This window comes from Bombina bombina, unplaced genomic scaffold (genome assembly GCF_027579735.1).
Source record: "Bombina bombina isolate aBomBom1 unplaced genomic scaffold, aBomBom1.pri scaffold_1021, whole genome shotgun sequence".
NCBI lineage: Eukaryota > Metazoa > Chordata > Amphibia > Anura > Bombinatoridae > Bombina > Bombina bombina.
This window is the reverse complement of record NW_026512429.1, coordinates 12,902-30,868: the sequence shown is the minus strand read 5'-3', so window position 1 is coordinate 30,868 and position 17,967 is coordinate 12,902. Positions and strand designations below refer to the sequence as shown.

Genomic DNA, 17,967 nt, shown 5'->3' with positions numbered 1-17,967 from the left:
CAGATGTGATAGGTGATACTCTTTTGTAGGTGAGAGCCAGTATTGAGAAAAATATCATAAAATATGGAAGATATATTTTTGTTGCTGTGAATCTCAAAGTTTCAGTGCCATGCCTTTAGAATTCCTAGAATTCTCCAATATGTTCAGGATCGATTAGATAAGGTTTTATTTACAAGTTCTTTGAAGGGTCAAATTTCTGCTTCTAGTGCTCTTCATACACAGCAGGACTGCTAACAAACTTGCATTTTAGTGTACTGTAGGAAGTGCTACTGCTCATTACTAATCATTACTAAAGGACCTCACTATCCCTCTAAGCAGACTGTGCTCCAGGTCCTCTCACCAGCAGCAATGTTTACTGAATTGTTTCTGTTCTCTGTCCAGGGGGAACTTAGTTCCTCCTGCAAAAATAGTGCAGGAACTCTGTTCCCATGCGTTCCCGCTGGACTTGACACCTGAAATTGGTAACCTTTCTTCGAAAAGCCTTTTTCAGCAAGCATTTCTACTGTAGAAGTTGCTTCTGCTTTTTGGTGTTTCAAATCTCAGAAGTTTCTGTGGATGAAGATTTTCAAAATTGTTTGAAACTTCTAAAGTTGATGATTGTGGTCTCAAATTGTTCAGATGTGGGGGCTTCCAGAAATAGATCTGATGGCATCTCATCTAAACAAAAAACTTCCCAGGTACCTGTCCAGGCCTCAGGCGGAAGCAGTGGATGCATTGACACTTCCTCTGTGTTATCAACCTGCTTATATTTTCCCGCCTCTAGTTCTTCTTCCAAGAGTGATCTCCAAAATCATCATGGAGCAATCGTTTGTGCTGCTGGTAGCTCCAGCATGACCTCACAGGTTTTGGTATGCGGATCTTGTTCGGATGTTCAGTTGCCAACCTTGGCCACTTCCTCTAAGGCCAGACCTTTTATCTCAAGGTCCATTTTTCTATCAGGATCTCAAATGATTAAATTTGAAGGTATGGAAATTGAACGCTTAGTGCTTAGTCATAGAGGTTTCTCTGACTCAGTGATTAATACTATGTTGCAGGCTCGTAAATCTGTTTCTAGAAAGATTTATTATCGAGTTTGGAAGACTTACATTTCATCGTGTTCTTCACATAAATTCTCTTGGCATTCTTTCAGAATTCCTAGAATTTTACAGTTTCTTCAGGATGGTTTGGATAAAGGTTTGTCTGCAAATTCCTTGAAAGGACAAATCTCTGTTCTTTCTGTTTTATTTCACAGAAAGATTGCTAAACTTCCTGATATTCATTGTTTTGTGTAGGCTTTGGTTCGTATCAAGCCTGTCATTAAATCAATCTCTCCTACTTGGAGTCTTAATTTAGTTTTGAAGGCTTTACAGACTCCTCCATTTGAGCCTATGCATTCTTTGGACATTAAACTACTTTCTTGGAAAGTGTTGTTTCCTTTGGCCATCTCTTCTGCTAGAAGAGTTTCTGAATTATCCGCTCTCTCTTGTGAATCTCCTTTTCTGATTTTTCATCAGGATAAGGCGGTTTTGCGGATTTCATTTAAATTCTTACCTAAGATTGTGAATTCTAACAACATTAATAGAGAAATTGCTGTCCCTTCCTTGTGTCCTAATCCTAAGAATTCTTTGGAGAGATCCTTACATTCTTTGGATGTGGTAAGACCTTTGAAATATTATGTTGAAGCTACTAAAGATTTCAGGAAGACTTCTAGTCTATTTGTTATATTTTCTGGTTCTATGAAAGGTCAGAATGCTTCTGCTGTTTCCTTGACTTCGTGGTTAAAGCTTTTGATTCATCAAGCTTATTTGGAGTCGGGTCAAGCCCCGCCTCAGAGAATTACAGCTCATTCTACTAGATCAGTCTCCACTTCGTGGGCTTTTAAGAATGAAGCTTCAGTTGATCAGATTTGCAAAGCAACAACTTGGTCTTCTTTGCATACATTTACTAAATTCTACCGTTTTGATGTATTTGCTTCTTCGGAAGCAGTTTTTGGTAGAAAAGTTCTTCAGGCAGCTGTTTCAGTTTGATTCTTCTGCTTATGTTTTAAGTTTTTCTTTTCATTTATGAGAATAAACTTATATTTTGGGTTGTGGATTAATTTTTTTCAACAAAAAATGGCTGTTTTTATTTTTATGCCTCCCTCTCTAGTGACTCTTGCATGGAGTTCCACATCTTGGGTATTGCTATCTCATACGTCACTAGCTCATGGACTCTTGACAATTACATGAAAGAAAACATAATTTATGTGAGAACTTACCTGATAAATTCATTTCTTTCATATTGGCAAGAGTCCATGAGGCCCACCCCTTTTTTATGGTGGTTATGATTTTTTTGTATTAAGCACAATTATTTCCAAATTCCTTTGTTGATGCTTTTTACTCCTTTCTTTATCACCCCACTACTTGGCTATTCGTTAAACTGAATTGTGGGTGTGGTGAGGGGTGTATTTATAGGCATTTTGAGGTCTGGGAAACTTTGCCCCTCCTGGTAGGATTGTATATCCCATACGTCACTAGCTCATGGACTCTTTCCAATATGAAAGAAATTAATTTATCAGGTAAGTTCTTACATAAATTGTTTTTTTTTCTATGGGTTTAATTTGGGTTGTGGATTTAGTTTGTCTTTGAAAAAAAGATGTTCTTTATATCCCACCCTTAGTTTTCATTATTCATGGACTTCACTGCTGGTTATTAGTTCCCAAGAGTAATGGATCTTGGACTCTCATCACCTGTATTAAAAAAAACAAACAAACATAATTTATGCTTACCTGATAAATTATTTTCATGGTGGTGAGAGTCCACGAGACCCCACCCTGTTATTTTTGTTTAGTGATGGTTTCATTTTTCTTTGCACATCTTTTTTTCCTGCTCCTATTTTTTTGCTCTTAATTCTTTTCCTACCTTTTTTGCTTGGCTATATAACAGACTAGTGTCTACTAAAGTGGGAGAGGCTTCATAGAGCTTTTGGGGTATAGGGAATCTTTGCCACCTCCTAATGGCAGGGAAGAGTAATTTACATGAGTAATGGATTGTGGACTCGCATCACCATGAAATAAATAAATTTATCAGGTAAGCATAAATGTTTTTTTCCATACAGATGATGAGAGTCCACAATCCATTACTCTTGGGAACTAATACCCAGCAGTGAAGACCATTAATAATGAAACTTAAGGGTGGGTTATAAAGAACATCAAGCATAAATTGCATATATGTGTAAATATATATGTGTGTGTGTATGTATGTATATATATATATATATATATATATATATATATATATATATATATATATATGTATGTATGTATATGTGTGTGTGTATATATATATATATCTGTGTATATACATGTCAAAACAAAATCTAAACTTTTAGCATGGGACAAAATAACAGAAATCTCACATTAATTTCCACATGTTACAAGAGTAACTCTCCTGGGGTACTTCCCTATATTTTGGTGATTCTTTCTCATTCTATTTTTTCTATTGTTGCTGTTACTCAGAATATGAAGAAATTAATGTCAGGTATAAATTCTATACTAATTTCACATACTGAAATACAAATGTGCTCTTATCTAGTTCTGTTTGATAGCTTTCATTATTATTTCAGAAACAAGAAATCCTAGACCTGTTTTCTTCCATACTATATGAATGTGTGACACAAGAGAATCCTGAAATGCTTCCAGCCTACATTGCAATTGATCAGGTAAATTATATTCAGTGTTCTGTTATATCAATGTATGAACCAACACAAGTTGTCGTCCCCCCCCCCCCCCACTGCTACTAAAGATTTTCTTTTAAAGAGATGAAAACAGCAACATTTCACGTGCCAGGCTTCCTGTAGTTAATTATACAGCAGTGTTTAGTTTAAAATACACCCTTTAAGTTAAATACAGTTCTTAGATAATCCTGTAATTGTCTTAGTTCATCATGGAAACAAATGTTCTTTGCCAATATCCAAGGTACAATATGTAGATCCTAATAAAATATTTATGCCATCTATTATACATAAATGCAATTGTAAAGAACTGTATTCACTGTGTGTGTGTAAATTTGTTGTGTGTATATAAGCAACGGTAAATTAATTTAATCCATACCCTTATGCTGAATATAATGCAATTTTATTTTACTTCATAATGATGTAACCTATTGGATTTATTACAAATAGTTCAGAAATTAGTTTTCACTGGCACTGTAGAAATTTACCACAATGTGTCCATACCTTTTCTTTCATAGGGTGGTGAGAGTCCACATGCATAACATATGACGCTCCTCTCCACAAAGAGGCAGGTAAACAATTTCCCATCACCAGAAGCTTTAATCCCCCCAACTTCCTAGTTAGTGTCACCAATTTAGATGGGCTCTTCTAGCAGACACTGGATATATACAGCTGGTTAAACACAGTACGCAACCTACACTCACACAGTTTCTGTCGCCAGTCTGAAGAGAGTTATCACTGTTATCAGAGTTACATTTTTCACGCGTTGTAGCTGCCTTGCATTCCTGCTCCCTCCTCTTTCCCTCAGAGTGGTGGTGACCATTATTGTACCACACATCAAGAACTTGGTTTGGGCTTTTTTTTCTGTCTCATTTACACTGATTACAAGTTTACATTTTTAAACTTATATCAGCTTCTGTTTATATCATTTTTCCACAGTAGTCTTTGTCTGTGTGTTATTGTTTATACGCATTTTACATGTAATCTCAGAGTACTTGTATTTTATCTACATATCAGTTCATGTTTATGCAAGTCTGTTACTGGCATATTCTCTCTTTTGTTGCAGTCTCCTTATTGGTATATTTTAGAGCAGACTAGAACTGTACCCTCTCTTAGTATTCATTCTGACCCTTTAGAGGGGGGATTGGGGAACATTTTCAGTCCCTTTTGGACTAAGTGTATGCTTTGCATACTTGTGTCGGTCTTACTTTGTAACTATGTATGGTTGCGTGGACAATGTTACCAACTCTAATCAAGTTTGTCACCCAGTACCCTTGTAATGGCAGTGTCCCTCTCCATTGCATACTACTCAGGGAGGTAAGATGGATTTTTTTTTCTGACCTTTAGGATTTATCTTTGTTCTTCTATTGTAGAGGTGTTAGGGGCTGTGCCACCTGCTGGTAAGCACAAACGTCTGTGACCAGAGTAATGTTCTCTGCAGTAGAAGATTCTTCTTTTGGACCGCTTACAAATAGAATATTAATAGCGGTTTCTATTGCGTCCTATACTTTTTTTGTATGAGGATCATATTTGTCCTTAGAACAGGATTCAGAGTCTTCCCTTTTCCTATTTAAGTTGGATCTTTTATAGTCACTTTTGCTAGAGGTTTCAGTGACTCTGGGTGTCCGTGAGTCCCCTTCCTTTGAGAATCAATCTGTTAATCAACTGGATTTATTGGTTAAGCCTGCTGCTAAGTCTGTGGCAGTCTTTCCAGTACTTGACACCATTTCAGAGGTGATTTCCAAGGCATTTGAATAGACTTGGTAAACCGTTTCTTCCTTCTCAAACAGATGTTTCCTGAGCTAATCTCAAAATCTGAGGTTTGGGAGTAGGCTCCCTAGGTGGATGGTGCCATTTTTACACTGGCAAGACATCCTAATATTCCGTTTGGGTACAGCACATCCTTCAAAGATTCTATTGACTGGAAATGTTAACCCTATCATGAGCGTTTCTGCAGGTGGGATTTTTTATTCTATTCTGCAGTGAGTATTGCCTGTGACTGGAGCAATAACTGTTTAGTGTAACCCTTTTTTGGAGATGGGGTCTGCAGAGTTTCCTTAGAAGAAATTCAGGACTGCAAATAATGCTGCTTTAGCGGTACTGGCCAGCTGTGCCTTTTGATTGATGTCCTGGTCTGCAAATATGGTGTCAGAGTAGTTTGTCCTGGTACAGTACAAAGGGGAAAGATGCAACAAATGTTCTAAGAGAACGCCTAATCCAAAAATCTGTGCTATTGTGTGCTCAGAAATCAAATCTTCCAAAGTCCTTTTGGAAGCCAGGAACTTATTGGAACAAGTCCAAGCAGACACAGAAATTGTCCATTTTCTCTAAGGCAGCTTGATGGGGCGGTAGGGAACTGATTAAGTTTGTTTATGCAGGATTGGTGCTGATCTGTCCAGTATCCCTGTATTCTAAGTATAGTATCAGAGGATTTCAGAATTAGGCCACCTTTGAGTAAGGTTTCTTTTGCTTTATGTTCACTAAAATGCTTGAGAGGCAGATGCCTTTTTTAATGTATACAGGATGCATGGTGAGTAATTGCCTTGGCTACTTCTCCAATACTTTTATAATGCCAAACAAGGAAGGCACGTTCAGAACAATATAAAATCTCTGAACAAATTTCTGAGGGTTTCTACCTAAACAATGGAAACAATTTGCACTAATTTAACAGCCAGGTCAGTTCATGACCAGTATTGACTTGGGCACATATTTTCATGATCCCATTCTAAGGCATCATACAAATTCCTCTGGTTTGCCTTTAAGCTGTTTCGGCTGGCGTTGGCTCACAGGATGTTCACAAAGGTTCTGTCTGTAATCTAAGCACAGGGCATATCTGTTGCTTCTTGCATTTAGCGTCTCTTCCCCCGGTACCCATTATTCAATTTATAGGACTTTGTACCTAAGATCAATTTTCCAAAGATTTTTAATTCCACTCTCCAGAATTCCTTTCCTAGTCTCAGGGCCTATGCATCTTAAAGGGACAGTCTAGTCAAAATTAAACTTTCATGATTCAGATAGGGCATGCAATTGTAAATAAATTTCTAATTTACTTATATCATCAAATTTGCTTTGTTCCCTTGGTGGTATTTTTTGAAAAGCTAAACCTAGGTAAACTCAAACTGATTTCTAACAAAATTTAAAACCGCCTCTTAGCTCAGAGCATTTTGAAAATGTTCACAGTTAGACAGTGCTAGTTCATGTGTTTCATATATATATATAACATTGTGCTCACTCCTTTGGTGTTATTTATGAGTCTGCACTGATTGGCTAAACTGCATGTCTGAGATAAGGGGGCAGTCTGCAGAGGCTTAGATACAAGGTAATCACAGAGATATGTGTATTAATATAACTGTGTTGGTTCTGCAAAACTGGGGAATGGGTAATAAGGGAATTATCTATCTTTTTAAACAATAACAGTAGACTGTCCCTTTAATCTGATAGAGATTCGCAGAGCAACGTTCCAGAGTACCTGTGAAGCACTTTAAATAACATCTTATCCACCAGTTGCTCAGTGCATGGAACTTATCGGTTTGATGGTTGTAGCTTCAGCTGCCATTTCTTTGCAAGTTTTTACTAGCTCCCTCTTCATCACTGTATGCTCATGCAGTAAAAGGGGAATTATTTAAACTTGTCTCGGTCAGTTTGTCTAGTTTATAAAACAAGACAATCTCTTTCCTAGTGGTTATCTCTCAGGTTTCTGATTCAAGGAGTGTCTAAGTCCATCTTGGGCTGTCATTACAAGTGACACTAGTTTTCCAGAATGGAGAGCTGTCTGGGAGTCTCAAAAGGTGCAAGGTGTTTGGCTTCCTCTGAAGGCGAGGTTACCAATCAATGTTCTAAACCACAGAGCAATTTTCAGGGCTCTTCAGGGTTGGTCCCTCTTAAGTGCGAGACCTGTATCAGGTTTCATTCTGACAAATGTCACAGCAGTGGCTTATGTCAATTACCAGGGGAGAACCAAGAGTTCTCTAGCGATGAAGGAGGTTGATTGCATTATTATTATCCTTGTATAGTTTCAATGCACAGAAAAAATGAAAAGCTAGCACTATGACTAATGAATTACTGAGGTATAAGATCTTAAGAGATCCGGTGCTACCCCACTATAGTAGAATCCACCCACCCTCCCTCCCATAGACAGGAGAGAGCCAAAGTTGGGGGCTTATAGCACTCACCCTCAACGTAATACAGCTTTAGGCTAAAACTTAACCTTTAATAATTGCACACATTAAAAAGAAAAGCTGCAGGATTACCTGCTAGATCCTACCCACCACCATTAATAACAGGATACGTCGGCTTCCGGTGCCATGTTGTGTACTCCCCTGGCACCTGAAGCCGACGTATCCTGTTATCGGCAGGAAACGGGGGTGGTGGGTAAGATCTAGCAGGTAATCCTGCAGCTTTAGACCACTTCAGATGTCCAGCTCTTATTACTGGATTCTTCCATTTTGGAGGCTTTTATGTCTCAAGATCCTTGCTTGCCTCCACATCTGCTGCTGTTTGATGGCGAGGGAATAGCATGTTTGGTTTTTGCACCAAAGAGGTTTTTTGGACTCTCTCCTAAGATATGGAAATTATTTTGAATTTCTTAGTCTTTGTATTCTTAGGATTTTGCAATTTCTTCAGGAAGCACTAAATGAGGGTTTATCGGCCACTTCACTGAAGAGTCAAATTTCTGCCTTTTCAGGTTTGTATGATACATAATCTTGCAGGATTTCCTGATATATCATCTTTTGTGCAGGCACTTATCTGGATTAGTCCTGTGGTTAGACCAGATTCTCTGTGGAGTCTCAAATTAGTATTGAGAGTATTGCAATCTCTCCTCATATGGTAACAGAGCATGCCTGATGCTCCATTACCATATGAGTTGAGATTGCCATGTCGTTACAGACAGTGACACGGTCTGTGCTACTTTCTGTAACAATCTCCTTCAGTGCTGGTGGGAGGTGCTGAAGGGAGGCAAGTGGGCGGCAGAGAGGGTGGAGGGAGTGGCAGGGGCCTCTACACTACAGAAAATGGGGAATCGGGGTGGGGGGCCCTACTTTGGTGATAGGAGGGGAGGTAGGGGGACCGCTACACTACTGAAAAAAAAAATGAAAAAATAAATAAATACCTAACCTGGGTATAGGCAGTCAGCTGCCAGTACATAAGTTGGTGGACACCACTAGGAGGGGGGGGGGGGGTTAGATAGCTGTTTAGGAGAGATCAGGAAGGGGGGATTCTATACTGCAGAAAATAAATAAATTTATCAAATACATTTTTGCAAATATAAAAAGCCCTAAAACCTAATACTGGCAGACTGTCTGACAGTACCTAAGATGGTGGTGAGGAGTATAGGTGGTGGTAGGGGGCTGTTAAGAAAGGATCAGGGAGGTGGGAGGATAATCCCTAGACTATAATACTATAACCCTTGCCAGCTAATTAATTGACCCCTTCACTGCAAGGGATTTCAGAAGTATGGTGCACAGCTACAATTAGCTGCCTCATAATTACCAAAAAAATAGCAAAGCCATGCATGTCTACTTTTGTATAAAGGTGGTCCCATAGAAGCTTTTACTTCCATTTGTGTTATAACTACACAAGAGGTATGTACATTTCAGTGAGAAACACTGTTTGAAAAAGATTTTTGATGTTATCACATTTGGCGGCGAAACAGTGGCATGAAATATACCAAAATGGGGCTAGCTCAATACCTTCAGTTGTCTACTAAAATATATATATATTTTATTATAAAAATTTTTTTTGATAGGTACATTTAAAAAAAAAAAAAAAAAAAAAAAGTTCTTTCTGTTTAAATGGAGTAATAGCAAAAATGCTAAAAATTCACTGTATTTTGGTTTTTCTCTGAAATTCCTGGAAGCGAAGGGGTTAAACCTATGTATAAGTTGGATACTCTGCTTTTGTCATGGACCATTTTTTTGTTTCTTTTAGCTATTTCTTCAGCCAGAATCTTGAAACTTTCAACGTTGTCTTGCGAGACCCATTTTCTGATTTTCCATGAGTACAATGTGGTTTTTAGGACTCACTATAATTTCTTTCCGAAGGTTGTCTCTTCTCAACATATTAATCAGGAAATTCTGGTTCTTTCTTTTTCTTTTTTTCCCCAACTGCGTAGAGGTCAGAAGGCTTACTGCAGTTACTTTGGCTTCTTGGCTCTACCTCCTGGATCTTAAAAAAGGAGGCTTTAATTGAACAATTTTGCAAGGGTACTACTTGGTTATACCTTCAAATTTTTACGAGATTTTATCATTTGGATGTGTTTTTTTTTGTGTGTTTTTTTATGGTTTCATGGACTCCACAGCTTGGGTATTAGATCCCATATTTTATGGCTCGTGGACTCTTACCACTCTATGAAATTAAAATGTATGCTTACCTGATTCATTAGTTTTTTCATGGTGGTGAGAGTCCACAAGAACCTCCCTACTGTGCAACATATCAATTGATGGTTCTAGCATGCACCTCATTTACTGCTTGTTTTTCCTGCTTTTCTCCATTTACTTGGCTATTTGATAGACTGAGGGGATTCAGGAAGTGTGAGGGGTTAAAGCTTTTGGTAGTGTGAAAATGTTGTCTGCCTCTTGCCTTGTCTCTGATATGGATTGTGGACACTCACCACCATGAAATAAATGAATTTATCAGGTAAGCATACATTTATTGTTGTTTTTCCAACAAAATATAGTGTGTCCTAAAATTTATTGCGAAAAAATATTTTTGAATTCCCATAAAGGGGAGTGCCCAGCGTTTACATATTACATCTGTAGCAAAATTAAACTTTCATGGTTCATATAGAGCATGCAATCAATTTTGAACAACTTTCCATTTTACTTCCATTTACAAAATGTGCACAGTCTTTTTATATCTACACTTTGAGTTGCCAGATCCTACCTGAGCATGTGAAAGGATTCACAGAATATACATTTATGCATTTGTGATTGGCTGATGGCTATCACATGATACAGGAGGAGTGGAAATAGACATCACTTTGAAATTTATCAGAAAAAAAAATTACTACTAATTTGAAGTTCAGACTAAGTGCTGTTGCATTGTCTTTTTATTGTGCATTTTGTTGATTATGCAAATGTACTGTATTTACTGGTTCTTTAACCATTCATTGGTTTTTAAACTTTGCAATATATAGGGCTAGTTTCTAGAGCCCCATACAGGCAGTTCCTTGAAAAAGTTAATGTTGAAACGTACATTGGAGGTTTTGATACAGAGATACAGACAATTATGTCACAAGAGGGTGGAACTTACCTGTTTTATTTATACACTGTAATTGGAACGCTCTGAGTAAAGCAAGTGTCAGTCGGTTCTCTCTTAGTCTTTGAGCCCACAGCAGGTGTTTCAGTCTTTAGGTACTTTTGTCATTCGTGTCCTTCCTTTTAGTCTTTTATAAGTTTTAATAAACTTTCATTCACTGTATCTGGTCACTGTCTACGTAATAAAACCAAAAGAGTGAATGTAAAGCACTTATACCGAGAGCCAAGTCATAACTCCAAGTAGTTGTAAGTACCATTTTGATTTTCATAATTTTTTCATGTAATTGGCATGAGCTAGTGACGTATGGGATATACATTCCTACCAGGAGGGGGCATAGTTTCCCAAACCTCAAATGCCTATAAAATACACCTCCCACCACACCCACAACTCAGTTTTTACAAACTTTGCCTCCTATGGAGGTGGTGAAGTAGGTTTGTGCTTGATTTTTAAGATTTCTTCTATGATAAGCGCTTCTAAGCATTCTGAAGCCCAATTTCTCTGAGTACAGTATTTGTCAGAGGGATGTGAAGAAAGTATCGCCTGTTGATTTTGTGGTTTCTCTCACAGGAAATCTTTTCAAGGGTTCTCCATTATCGGTCGTAGGGATTCATCTCCTACCTCCATTTTCAGATCAACGATATACTCTTATATACCAATACCTCTGCTGATAGTTTTCAGTACTGGTTTGGCTATCCTCTATATGTGGATGAGTGTCTTTCGGTAGTATGTATCATTGTTTAAGACACACTCAGCTATGGTTTGGCGCTTTATGTATTAATATAAAGTTTTAAATATATGTATTTTACTTATATTTGCCATGAGTCAGGTCTATGTATATTTCCCTTTGCAGTCTAAACAGTTTCAGTATAGGAATCATGTTGGGAAGTTTACTTAAACTTTTTTCTTACCTGGGGCTCAGTCTTTTTCTAATTTGACTTGTTTTTCAATTTTTTTCACGGGCAAATCTTGGCTCGCGAGGACGCAAAATGCTGTTTTTTATTGTGTCATTCTTGGCACAAAATTTTGATGGCGCAAATTTCGTCATTTCCTGCGTCTTTGTTGACGCTAGTTGTTTTGGCGCGAAATCGCATTTGTTATGACGTAAGTTGTATCATTTTCTGGTGTTGGATTTCTGCAAAAAAAAATTTAACTTTCTTTTGCGTAATGCGTCATTCTTAGCGCCAAATTTAGTTATTTTACCCCTCTCCCTCTATTGCTTGCTGTTTTCATGAATTTGGAAGCTATTATGCCTGCTTTTTTATTTTATTTTTTGTTTAAAAAAAATAATAATAATCCTATCTTTGTTTTTCTATCTACTGAAACTGTTATATAGTGGAAATTGAATGTTGTGCCTAATGTTATTTTTATTTTTCTGTAACATTTTGCGAGGTGTCTCATTCTGATCCTGACTCTGATGTTACTGTAGAAACTATGATGCCCTGAAACACTATTCTACAAAGCTAAGTGTGTTCTTTTCATTATTAAGCTGTTATTTCTTCAGCTCAGTTATGTGGCATTTATTTATTATATTTAATGCTAATAATGTTTCTACATGTGCAATGACATTAACTGTTTTTACTTACTCAGTTTATGTACTTGATTTCATCTGCAGACATCACATGTTAGTGCTTTTATCTTAAAAGGTTATGACTGCTATTATGCCTTTAAATAAACTTACAAGGTGTTTTTGAAATTGTTAAGATTTAATTAATTTTGTTCTGACTGACAGCATTTTTAAGTTTATTCTACTGATGAAGGTTTTCTTTGGTTCAAAGGATCCTGTATAACAGACCGTTTTGTTAAAAATTCTTGCTATTTCTCATTTGAACACTTTGTTCTTTGTTAAGGAAAATGTGTTATTTTTAGCTTTTAGGAGCCTTGTCCTCCTATTAACTGTTATTTTAAAATCTGGATTTTAAGATTTTAATTTTGCTCCTGAGGTTTTTTCCTATTCAAGATACTATATGTATTATGTTCTAAAGAATGGTTTATCCTAATTCCCTTTTGCGACTGTACTACTATTTCTATGGAAATTGGTACTTATTTTTAGGATTCTTTAGCGTTTGAATATAACCTTAGTAGAGCATATTCATGTACTGTTTATATTTTTAGCTCAGCTTTATCTGTGGCTGACATTACTGTTCTCTCAACCTTTTGTTGAACAGTTAGCATAACCAGTTTTAGATTCTCAAGTATATAACTGTTTATTTACTTCTGATGTATTCATTTTATTATGTTTACTGTATCTATTATTATGATTTCAAATATTTTTTATTATCTCTAGCTTGTTAGGATAATAATTTGTTTGATTTCTATTATCTCCACTATTTGGAGGTTTAGAGTTTTTTCTGCCCTACTTTTAGTCCGGTGATGTAGATCAGTTGGTGAATATCCTGACTACAAACGCTTGTTCTAGATCCAACGGTCATAGATTCATATGCCGGCAGGGTTAATACAGCCCTTCGGCCTTTTGAGGTCAATTTATTGTGTACCATTTATTAGGGTAATAATAACAACCGTTTTGTCAGCTGCTTATTTGGTTAACTCTGTCTGAAAGCAAAATGAAAATTTCTCCAACATAGGTGTGTCCGGTCCACGGCGTCATTCTTACTTATGGGATATTCTCTTCCCCAACAGGAAATGGCAAAGAGCCCAGCAAAGCTGGTCACATGATCCCTCCTAGGCTCCGCCTACCCCAGTCATTCTCTTTGCCGTTGCACCGGCAACATCTCCACGGAGATGGTTAAGAGTTTTTTGGTGTTTAAATGCCTACTTATCAGAGAAAGCGCGATTGCTCTGTTTTAAACACTGAAGAGCAAGAGGACGCTGATGATAACTGTTCTGACATACCCTCACACCAATCTGAAGGGGCCAGGAGGGAGGTTTTGTCTGAGGGAGAAATTTCAGATTCAGGAAAAATTTCTCAACAAGCTGAACCTGATGTTGTAACATTTAAATTTAAATTAGAACATCTCCGCGCACTGCTTAAGGAGGTATTATCTACTCTGGATGATTGTGACAATTTGGTCATTCCAGAGAAATTATGTAAGATGGACAAGTTCCTAGAGGTTCCGGTGCCCCCCGATGCTTTTCCTATACCCAAGCAGGTGGCGGACATAGTAAATAAGGAGTGGGAAAGGCCCGGCATACCTTTTTGTTCCTCCCCCTATATTTAAGAAATTATTTCCTATAGTCGACCCCAGAAAGGACTTATGGCAGACAGTCCCCAAGGTCGAGGGGGGCGGTTTCTACTCTAAACAAACGCACTACTATTCCTATAGAAGATAGTTGTGCTTTCAAAGATCCTATGGATAAAAAATTAGAGGGTTTGCTTAAAAAGATGTTTGTTCAGCAAGGTTACCTTCTACAACCAATTTCATGCATTGTTCCTGTCACTACGGCAGCGTGTTTCTGGTTCGAGGAACTAGAAAAGTCGCTCAATAAAGAATCTTCGTATGAGGAGGTTATGGACAGAGTTCAAGCACTTAAATTGGCTAACTCTTTTATTTTAGATGCCGCTTTGCAATTAGCTAGATTAGCGGCGAAAAATTCAGGGTTTGCTATCGTGGCGCGCAGAGCGCTTTGGTTAAAGTCTTGGTCAGCGGATGTGTCTTCCAAGACAAGATTGCTTAACATCCCTTTCAAGGGTAAAACACTGGTTGGTCCTGATTTGAAAGAGATTATTTCAGACATCACCGGGGGAAAGGGCCACGCCCTTCCTCAGGATAGGTCTTTTAAGGCTAAAAATAAGCCTAATTTTCGTCCCTTTCGCAGAAACGGACCAGCCTCTAATTCTACATCCTCTAAGCAAGAGGGTAATACTTCTCAACCTAAACCAGCCTGGAGACCGATGCAAGGCTGGAACAAGGGTAAGCAGGCCAAGAAGCCTGCCACTGCTACCAAAACAGCATGAAGGGATGGCCCCCGATCCGGGACCGGATCTGGTGGGGGGCAGACTTTCTCTCTTTGCTCAGGCTTGGGCAAGAGATGTTCAGGATCCTTGGGCACTAGAAATAGTTTCTCAGGGTTATCTCCTGGAATTCAAGGAACTACCCCCAAGGGGAAGATTCCACAGGTCTCAATTATCTTCAAACCAAATAAAAAGACAGGCATTCTTACATTGTGTAGAAGACCTGTTAAAGATGGGAGTAATTCATCCAGTTCCAATCGGAGAACAAGGGATGGGGTTTTACTCCAACCTGTTCATAGTTCCCAATAAAGAGGGAACATTCAGACCAATTTTAGATCTCAAGATCCTAAACAAATTTCTCAGGGTTCCATCGTTCAAAATGGAAACCATTCGAACGATCCTTCCTACCATCCAGGAAGGTCAATTTATGACCACGGTGGATTTAAAGGATGCGTACCTACATATTCCTATCCACAAGGAACATCATCAGTTCCTAAGGTTCGCTTTTCCGGACAAGCATTACCAGTTTGTGGCACTTCCATTCGGATTAGCCACTGCTCCGAGAATTTTCACAAAGGTACTAGGGTCCCTTCTAGCGGTTCTAAGACCAAGGGGCATTGCAGTAGTACCTTACTTGGACGACATCCTGATTCAAGCGTCGTCTCTGTCAAAAGCAAAGGCTCATACGGACATCGTCCTAGCCTTTCTCAGATCTCACGGATGGAAAGTGAACAAAGAAAAAAGTTCTTTGTCCCCGTCAACAAGAGTTCCCTTCTTGGGAACAATAATAGATTCCTTAGAAATGAGGATTTTTCTGACAGAGGTCAGAAAATCAAAACTTCTAAGCTCTTGTCAAGTACTTCATTCTGTTCTTCGTCCTTCCATAGCGCAGTGCATGGAAGTAATAGGATTGATGGTTGCAGCAATGGACATAGTTCCTTTTGCACGAATTCATCTAAGACCATTACAACTGTGCATGCTCAGACAGTGGAATGGGGATTATACAGACTTGTCTCCGACGATTCAAGTAGATCAAAAGACCAGAGATTCACTCCGTTGGTGGCTGATCCTGGACAACCTGTCACAGGGAATGAGCTTCCGCAGACCAGAGTGGGTCATTGTCACGACCGACGCCAGTCTGGTGGGCTGGGGCGCGGTCTGGGAACCCCTGAAAGCTCAGGGTCTATGGTCTCGGGAAGAATCTCTTCTCCCGATAAACATTCTGGAACTGAGAGCGATATTCAATGCTCTCAAAGCTTGGCCTCATCTAGCAAGGGCCAAATTCATAAGGTTTCAATCAGACAACATGACGACTGTTGCATATATCAACCATCAGGGGGGAACAAGGAGTTCCCTGGCGATGGAGGAAGTGACCAAGATAATTCAATGGGCGGAGGATCACTCCTGCCACTTGTCTGCAATCCACATCCCAGGAGTGGAAAATTGGGAAGCGGATTTTCTGAGTCGTCAGACATTCCATCCGGGGGGAGTGGGAACTCCATCCGGAAATCTTTGCCCAAATAACTCAATTATGGGGCATTCCAGACATGGATCTGATGGCCTCTCGTCAGAACTTCAAGGTTCCTTGTTACGGGTCCAGATCCAGGGATCCCAAGGCGACTCTAGTAGATGCACTAGTAGCACCTTGGACCTTCAACCTAGCTTATGTATTCCCACCGTTTCCTCTCATTCCCAGGCTGGTAGCCAGGATCAATCAGGAGAGGGCTTCGGTGATCTTGATAGCTCCTGCGTGGCCACGCAGGACTTGGTATGCAGACCTGGTGAATATGTCATCGGCTCCACCATGGAAGCTACCTTTGAGACAGGACCTTCTTGTTCAAGGTCCATTCGAACATCCGAATCTGGTTTCCCTCCAACTGACTGCTTGGAGATTGAACGCTTGATTTTATCAAAGCGTGGGTTTTCAGATTCTGTAATAGATACTCTGATTCAGGCTAGAAAGCCTGTAACTAGAAAGATTTACCATAAAACATGGAAAAAATATATCTGTTGGTGTGAATCTAAAGGATTCCCATGGAACAAGATAAAAATTCCTAAGATTCTATCCTTTCTACAAGAAGGTTTGGAGAAAGGATTATCTGCAAGTTCTCTGAAGGGACAGATCTCTGCTTTATCTGTTCTACTTCACAAAAGGCTGGCAGCTGTGCCAGACGTTCAAGCGTTTGTTCAGGCTCTGGTTAGAATCAAGCCTGTTTACAGACCTTTGACTCCTCCCTGGAGTCTAAATCTAGTTCTTTCAGTTCTTCAAGGGGTTCCGTTTGAACCCTTACATTCCGTAGATATTAAGTTATTATCTTGGAAAGTTTTGTTTTTGGTTGCAATTTCTTCTGCTAGAAGAGTTTCAGAGTTATCTGCTCTGCAGTGTTCTCCGCCCTATCTGGTGTTCCATGCAGATAAGGTGGTTTTGCGTACTAAGCCTGGTTTTCTTCCGAAAGTTGTTTCCAACAAAAATATTAACCAGGAGATAGTTGTACCTTCTTTGTGTCCGAATCCAGTTTCAAAGAAGGAACGTTTGTTACACAATCTGGACGTAGTCCGTGCTCTAAAATTCTATTTAGAGGCCACTAAAGATTTCAGACAAACATCTTCTTTGTTTGTTGTTTATTCTGGTAAAAGGAGAGGTCAAAAAGCAACTTCTACCTCTCTTTCTTTTTGGCTTAAAAGCATTATCCGATTGGCTTATGAGACTGCCGGACGGCAGCCTCCTGAAAGAATCACAGCTCACTCCACTAGGGCTGTGGCTTCCACATGGGCCTTCAAGAACGAGGCTTCTGTTGACCAGATATGTAAGGCAGCGACTTGGTCTTCACTGCACACTTTTGCGAAATTTTACAAATTTGATACTTTTGCTTCTTCGGAGGCTATTTTTGGGAGAAAGGTTTTGCAAGCCGTGGTGCCTTCCATTTAGGTGACCTGATTTGCTCCCTCCCTTCATCCGTGTCCTAAAGCTTTGGTATTGGTTCCCATAAGTAAGGATGACGCCGTGGACCGGACACACCTATGTTGGAGAAAACAGAATTTATGCTTACCTGATAAATTACTTTCTCCAACGGTGTGTCCGGTCCACGGCCCGCCCTGGTTTTTTTAAT

General features: G+C 39.0%; 1 protein-coding gene across 1 annotated transcript in view; it reads left to right on the top strand.

The window, feature by feature from the left end:
* LOC128644306 (anaphase-promoting complex subunit 1-like) overlaps positions 1-17,967 on the top strand; it is a gene marked incomplete at both ends in the record, with an annotated part of 51,193 nt that overhangs the window by 20,512 nt on the left and 12,714 nt on the right. The window contains one exon of the mRNA XM_053696973.1: positions 3,583-3,678. Coding sequence (XP_053552948.1) covers positions 3,583-3,678 — 96 coding nt within the window. The remainder of the gene's footprint in view (positions 1-3,582; positions 3,679-17,967) is intronic.